This window comes from Lupinus angustifolius, unplaced genomic scaffold, assembly GCF_001865875.1.
Source record: "Lupinus angustifolius cultivar Tanjil unplaced genomic scaffold, LupAngTanjil_v1.0 Scaffold_22_144, whole genome shotgun sequence".
In the NCBI taxonomy this organism is placed as follows: Eukaryota; Viridiplantae; Streptophyta; class Magnoliopsida; order Fabales; family Fabaceae; genus Lupinus; species Lupinus angustifolius.
In genome coordinates this window covers 49,811-58,266 of record NW_017719899.1, presented here as the reverse complement: position 1 = coordinate 58,266, position 8,456 = coordinate 49,811, and the positions used below count along the sequence as shown (strand labels likewise).

At 29.1% G+C, this 8,456-nt stretch overlaps 1 protein-coding gene across 1 annotated transcript; it reads left to right on the top strand.

Annotated features, from left to right (window-relative positions):
* Positions 1-3,047: 3,047 nt before the first annotated feature.
* Positions 3,048-6,369, top strand: LOC109338374 (60S ribosomal protein L7-4-like). Its single transcript, XM_019575591.1, has 7 exons — positions 3,048-3,161; positions 3,261-3,441; positions 3,581-3,678; positions 4,151-4,208; positions 5,575-5,654; positions 5,747-5,849; positions 5,951-6,369. Exons 2-7 carry the CDS (start codon positions 3,262-3,264, stop codon positions 6,164-6,166), a joined length of 735 nt encoding a protein of 244 aa, XP_019431136.1. The 5' UTR covers positions 3,048-3,161; position 3,261; the 3' UTR covers positions 6,167-6,369.
* The last annotated feature ends 2,087 nt before the right edge of the window (positions 6,370-8,456 follow it).

Here is an 8,456-nt window from a genome sequence, read left to right as displayed (position 1 = left end):
CTTCCCCCATTTTCCTAAACCTCTATTTATAATAACACACTACAAAATTAAATCCCTAAACACATGCCTATTTTTTTAATTCGTAATAAAATCTGATACAGATATTTAGGAATCATAATAAACCCAATTTGATTCACCATTAACTCTGAAATTTGAAATTCGAATTTAAAAATCTGAAATTCAAACTTGGAAATTTGAATTCAAATCTTGAATTCAAATTTTAGATAATTTAGAGATTTTTTATTTTTATGTTTTTATCCGAAAATCCATGAATCCCTTTTTTATTTTTATCACTATTTTTTAATTCCGAAAATAATAAAAAAACATCTTTTTTATTATGATTTTGAAATCCGAATAAAAAAACGTTTTTTTACTATTATTAGTTATTATTCCGAAAATAATAAAATAAAAAGCGTTTTTTATTACTATTAGTTATTATTTTTCAATTGTGATGATATGCTAAAAATTCCAAAAAAATAGTTTTTTTCTTTTTAAAAAAAAAAAAAAAAAAACATTTTTCTCATACTTTTTATATTCCTCTTTTTATTTTGGAAGGTGACATGCGGGCCTATGGTGGCCCAAAAAAATTGCTTTTAGTGCTTATATTTTATTCGCATTTCTTTGAAATGGAAAACTTCTTATTCTTTAAATGACTTAGGCTTTTTCTTGGGCCAGACAAAAATGGGTGTTCACACATCTTTTACTTTATAATCATGAGAAGATTAATATAATATTTCATTCCATCTTTACAACTCTATGTTAACTCTAGAATATAATATAATCGTCAAATTCTAATAATTAAGTTAACGTGTACTGAATGACATTCAGAAACTCATTTCTTTATTTCTATAGAGCCCAAACTCATTATCACGAGTTGATGAATTCTTTCTTTATTAATCATTAATCCTACAAGAATTTAATTATACCAAATAATCATTCCACTAATATCATAAAGTATTAGATGATCGATATCAAAATATAATAAATAACTTGTTAATTACTTTGATAATCTCAAGTATAAGAAAAATATATATTTCTTCATAAAAATAATATTATTGACATTTCAAAACTTATATATTAAATTATTAAATATTGTGAATTCTCCTTTGAGTTAGTTCAATGATCATCTCCCTATATGCACCACTTATATGTGTAATTTAACAAATGAGATATATTAATCTTTATCTAATAAAAATTACTATAGATATATTGATCTATTTGGATTAATAATATCCTAAGCTTAATAATCCTATGATCAAGAATAATTAGAATTTTAGATTAAAATTATAAAAAGATTTACTTCTCATTATTATAAAATCTACTATAATAATAAGTCTACAATTTTAATCAGAGACCATAACTATTAATTATTTTGACAAACAATGAATATGATAACAAGAAAATAATAAATATAACTTTATTATTATAAACATGACAAATTGGTTCTTGCGCATACTTTATATCCTAACAATTGAGATAATAAAACTTATTGATTTTTAAATAAAAATTATATATAAGCAATAAAAGATAACTAAGATGGAGTGATAGGAATGGCAACGGGCGCGGGCGGGCACGAGTAGTGCTTTCTCATGCCCAAACCCGTAATATTTGCGGGTACTCGTGCGGGTAGCGAGTATTTACGGGTACCCAATATGTTTTTAATTTTAATTATATATTTATGTATATTTCGCACAAGATGCTTCATGTAAAACCAAGGACAAAAATAATATAAATTTATGATCATAGTCAAATATGTTTAATTTATTATGAAATAATAATAAAGTATATGATATATAATCTTAAAATAATAATAAATATATATATAAATTTAACTAAAAACTAAATATATAAATTTGTGGGTACCCGCGGGGCGGGTATCACAAAACCGTCTCCCGTTCATAAGCTATTATTGCGGGTACCCGTTGCAGGTATTTCCACAAGTACCTACAGGTTGGGTTTTTTGTCATCCCTAATTCATGGAGATATGAATGAAGATATAAATAAGAGTAGAAAAAGAGAGATAAAAGTAGAAATAAATTCCAAAAAAAGAAAGGACCACTTCATACATATTGTTTCGTGTAACTATATGACCAAACAATATATATAAGTCAATAGTATATTTTTCAGTTTCTAGACCTATCTGATGTGTGTCTGTTCCACTCAACAAACATTGTTTATAGGAATTAAACATTTAACTTTTCAATTCATGCAAGGATCCAATAAAATATTATATCACTAAATCAATACCTTATTGTTCATCGTTCTTTATCATTGTGGAGAATTTCATGTCTCAATCACTCAAATAATCCAATAACAATTTGTGATCTCATGCTAAACTCTATCCATAATATTTAATAGAGTAAATTACACTAACACCCCTTGAGTTTTAGTGAAATTATACAAACCACCTCTCACTTTTCTACACCTACACAAACCTTCCATAGTTTTTATATTTTCGTTACACTGACCACCCCTGCATAAGAAATAAGTGTAATCTTTTAAACAAAAAAAATGTGATAAATGCAATTAAGTTAAACAAAACATGATATATCGTGTAGACAAGTCCAAATAATATACAAATCGCTGTATCTTTATTATTTTTTGTTACATAATGCATCAACATTTCTAAAGAAATATTGTTTAAATCGCTCTTATAATACAGTGTAATGAACCAAAAATAATAATGAAATATTGACTCCTATATTATTTGGATTTGTCTCCACAATATATCATATTTTGTTTAACTTAATTGCATTTATCACATTTTTTGTTTACAAAATTACACTTATTTCTTATGCAGGGATTGTCATTGTAATGAAAGTATAAAAAAGTATAAAAAATTAGGGGAGGTTTGTGTAGGTGTAAAAAAGTGATGGATAATTTGTATAATTTCACTAAAACTCAGAGAGTGTGAGTGTAATTTACTCCATTTAATAAACCAATTACAAAATAAGAACCATATGGGCCTAACCTATATAAGTATATAAGAACAAAGCCTTAACAAAACAAAAAACCAAGCCCAAGCCCAAGCCCAAGCCCAAGCCCAAATAATGAAAGGCCAATAAATTAGAACACTATCACTATCTCAAAAAACCCTAAATCCAATTTCCCACAGTTCATTCAGATTTCAGAGCCAAGCTTGTGAAGCGGCAAAATCTCGAGTGAGTTAATCTCTCTTAAAACAATCTCATTGGGTTTTTTTTGGATTAAATTTTAAGCTGATTTTTTTAATTTCTTACATTTTTGTTATAATTTTATAGGATGAGTAAAGAGGAAGTGAAAACAGTGGTTCCTGAATCTGTTTTGAAAAAGCAGAATAGGAATGAAGAATGGGCTTTGGTCAAAACTCAGGAACAAGAAGCTGCAAAGAAAAAGAGGGCTGAATCACGCAAGTTGATTTTCAACAGAGCCAAACTTTATGCAAAAGAATATGATGATCAGGTATAAGAAAAATTCAATTTTTAGTTGTAAAGAGTTTTGATTTTTTATTGTATTGAAGTAATATTAATTATTAAATCATGATGGGTTTTTATTGAATATTGAATTTTGATCATTTTATGTTTAAAATTTGTGTTTTTAGCAAAAGGAGTTGATTAGGTTGAAACGTGAAGCCAAGCTTAGGGGTGGGTTTTATGTTGACCCTGAAGCTAAGCTCTTGTTCATCATCAGGATCCGTGGGTAATTTCTCATACATTCTACCAAACTTGATTTTAAAAATGATTCTACATAAGTGATTTTGTCTAAAAAGGTTAATTTCAGATTAGTTTGCAGCTTCTGCATTTTTAGTTAAAGCCAACCTAGAAACCGATATGCGAACGCGATAAGTGATTTTTTTTCGAATCAAAACCACCAGTTTTTGTTAGAAATGCTTAAACAGATAGGCCCTTAGTCTATGGTTATTGTAATGGAAAACTTTTTATAAGCACAAGAAATGTGATGCCCTTATGTAGCCACCACATAAACGGTAGACGGATGTGAGTTTGAGTGATTATTGTTATTGAGATATATCGTATTTCACGGTGGCATATACATACCCTTATGTTAATATGAGTGCTGGTATACTGTCATCCGAGTGTCAATTTTAGTTGTACAATTAAAATAATCATAAAGTTGATTAAGATGTTGATTAGTGGTATTTGTAATGTGCCAGTATCAATGCTATGGACCCAAAGTCAAGGAAGATCTTGCAGCTTCTGCGTTTGAGACGGGTAATTTTCAAGTGATTTTTTTTTATTGTTGGTCATACATTAAATTTTTTATTAGTGAATTCAAAATTTGTTTGTAATGTGTTGCATTTCATTATTGCTGAATCAATTTAAAATGATGAAATTCTTGAAAGTATTTTATAAAAATATTAAGCAAGCTTAAAAGAGAGTCAATGATGATATTATGAATGACTTTTTGTTAATTCAAACTTCAATGTGTCTTTTGAAATGTTTTATTATTTTCAAAATGGTATTATTTTACGATAGAAGTCTGTTGTTATAAAACTACATGTTTGAGTAAAAAGGTGGTTGAAGCCATAATTGGAATTAAGATACGCTGAAGCTTTCTCCGGATGAGTTGTTTCTGCATTATGGATTGTAGTGAAAAAGCTGATTATGCAATTATATTGTTTTCCCGGAAGATGCCCTAAAACAGCAAATATTATACTATATTCTATGATATATAAATCATTTCTTACCTCTTTCGAAAAGATAATATATAAAAACAATTTTTAAAACCAAATGAAATTGATTATCTTTCATCTAAATTAACTTTAAAATAACCATTATACATTAATATGTTATGGAAATATTTTTCATAGCTCACTGAAACATACCCTATTATCTAAAGATCATGTTGCTTAAATTCAAGTTAGATTTTGTGCCTTTTTCATACACTTAAAATAACAATGAATATTATTAGTCCATGCTCTTTAGTGTGTCATTTTTTTATCTGCTTCCATATAGAATCTACATATGAAATTAGGAGTGAGATAGTCATTTTTTCTTTTGGTTCATTTCTGTTCGAAGATTATTGGCCTCACCACTCATTTTACTTGTCCAAAAACAGTTTGTTTCACATGGAATTGTCATAGATACCTTGTTTCATCTACTTAGTTGAGAAACTTTGCCTTGGATAGTAATTTTTAAGAAATTTGATTATTGGTTAAGTCATTTGTAAACAGAGCTGCCTTTTGTTCGGCTTTCTTCAGTTTCTTGTATTTAGTGAGAACTGAAGTAAATTATGCATTGTGTTGAAGTCACATAATTGTACCTATAGTTGGTCCGGTTACAACATCAACCTAAGTTTTGCACCAAAAGATTTAATTCTGTTCATATAATGAGCTAATATTTCTGCCATATATTATTTGTGTTTCTCTTTCTCCTACCTTATTGATCTTTATTTACCCAAACCTAAGTTTTGCACCAAAAGATTTAATTCTGCTCATATAATGAGCTAATATTTCTGTTTCCCCACCTTATTGGTCTTTATTTACCCAAATCTGCATGCTCTTAATGTTTTGCAAATTATTTTTATACTGTTTGTCTAAGTGGAATTAGAGCCTTATTATGTTTTTTCTGGCCGCAGATCTTTGGTGGTGTCTTTCTCAAAGTTAACAAAGCAACCGTGAACATGCTGCGCAGGGTTGAGCCATACGTTACCTACGGGTATGCAAAATATTCAGTTAATATCCTTCTTCCAGATTAACCTTTGTTCACAACCTGTGCTTAAGTTCGTAATATATGCAAATTAACTTCAGGTACCCGAATTTGAAGAGTGTCAGAGAACTGATCTACAAGAGGGGTTATGGAAAAGTTAATAAACAGAGAATTGCTTTGACAGACAACTCTATTATTGAACAGGTATGCCTGGTTTATGTTGTTATTATTAATCATTAACGACTTTCTTATCAGTTGCTTGTTAATTACTCTAATTCTCGGCTTAACATAATATTTAAATGCAGACTTTGGGTAAGCATGGTATTATTTGTATTGAAGATCTGATCCATGAAATTTTGACTGTTGGACCTCACTTCAAGGAGGTCAATAACTTTCTGTGGCCTTTCAACCTCAAAGCTCCATTGGGTGGTTTGAAGAAGAAAAGGAATCATTACGTCGAAGGAGGTGATGCCGGAAACAGGGAAGTTTACATAAATGAGCTTATTAGAAGGATGAATTAGTTTTTCTTGTGTTGCTAGTATAAAATTGTTGAGGCTGAGACATTACTTTTGTTCCTTCCAGTTTTGTTTTGAAAGATTTTTATCTTGTTATTTTGAATGATGCTGAAGCTTAATCATGATACTGTTATAGTTATAGCTTTACTCATTGTTTGTAGTGCAATGAAAGGCTCTTCAATTTATGGAGATCAAGTTTTTTATCATAAGTTAAGTTTTGATGCGTAGTTTTTATTTTGTGTAATTTGATATTAGTTCTTTATTATTCCCTTATTCATTAAAATGTTAGATTCTAATGTATTAGTTTTTTCTTCTTCATAACTTCACATCCTAATAATTCATTACAACGAACCCTTTTTTCCTTCATATTCTTTTATCTACTTTAGCTGACAAAACTGTTTGTACTTATGCACATGAGGAGAGCATAACCCAAAAGTCTATTAGGTGAGAGAGCCTCATGATTCAAGTACTACATTGAGTTTACTATTCTGTGGGATTCCTAGCACAATATTAAGACAAAGCTCTTTTTTGGAATATTGGGCAATAAATTTTCTCTATTAAAATTTCATCCAACGACACTATTTTGTGCACCAACTGCAGCAGTTCCCTGAACCTCACATGTGAGGTTTTGGTGGCAACGAGGTTTTGCGGGCACCAGTAGTTACTATTTGTGTGTACCTGTACAGCTGTACTCAATAGATTTGTAATATCAATTTAAGTTATACTAGTTACATTGAATCTCAGTCATTCATTTTCTTAAATTTAATTGACCAAATGAGTTATTGAAATAAATGATGAGAGAAAAAAGGAAATCTTAAATAATTGTTATGTTTTACTCATTTGGTCAGCTGGATTTAAGAAAATGGATGAAAGAGATTGAGTGTAACTAGTATAATTTAAATTGAGTGTAACTAGATTTCTTTTCCATATATATAATTTAATTGTAATTTATTATGGCATAATAATAAGGTAAATAAAATATAATCTTAAAATAATAGTAGTGAATATAATATATAAATTAATTAAAAAATAAAGTTATAGATACTTGGGTAGATATAAGTACTTTTATATGTACCCATGAGTCGGGTATTTTTATGGGTATCAATGAGTCGAATACTTTTGTCATGTTTAACGTAGACTAGGGATAATGGCAATGATGGTGCTGGAAATTGAAGCGAAACGGAAGCATGGCTTTGGAAGGGGGAGGTTAAAGGTAAGGAACAACGATTCTATTTTGGAAAATGATGACGAAAAAGTTGATACATATGACACAAATGTGATGTATTATTTATATGCTTAGAGTAGTAATGTACATTTTGTTGTTTTGTTGAAAGGACTAGTACTGTAATATAAGTTAAACGTCATGGAAATTACTGGAATTGACTCGATAGAGTAGTCAACAAGGCATTGGTCATACACTCAATGTTGTTTTCTATATAGAGATTATATAAATAATGTTTCTATACCTGTCCTAATTGGGAACTTGTGTAGTTATTACCCATTTCCACTTGCTTTAGTAATCAATACCTTACTTGATTCTACAACACTATAGAACCAACTAAGTTAAACGTAAAAAGAAAGCAAAAGAACACCGAATTTTCGAAGAAATTAAACAAAGTCATGTTAAATAAATAACTTTATTAATGCACACATTCATATTTATCTATATGATATGTCTAGTCTACTTTGAAACAAGAGATACCTTAGTAACCACACAAACTCATATCACTCCACAATGTGTCACGTTTCCGTGTGTACAAAAGCTAGTAAAATTAACAATTTGCTTTCACCAAAAGCTATTCTATTACTTTCATCAAAAGCTATTCTATTACTTTGTTCCTTCTATTCTTTGGTATCTATGGTTGGTACTTAATACTTATGCGCCTTTCTAGTACTTTTCTTGTATAAATAAGCTGAAATTCAATATGCTACTTTTCCTTTACATGCGTTGAATTTTTACTGCCAAAGGGAGTATAAACCGTGTTTTAAAGTATGGCTATTAGATTTATGACGTGTTTACCATCATTGGGAGAAATTGTGATCAATACATCCACAATCTCGTCAGAGAGGAATAAAGATTTGTTGTTCTAGATCATGTCCTATATGTTATCTTCTATCACTAAAAATATAATATATCAATTAAAAAATTTAAAATTATTATTATTGTTATTTTTGTTTTATTATCATTGATATGAGATAATGTATGAAACAAAATTTATGATAACAGATCTCAGACTCTCTGTTCGTAACTGAGATGTTTATGGCCTCAATTTGCATTTGCCAACTAAATACATGA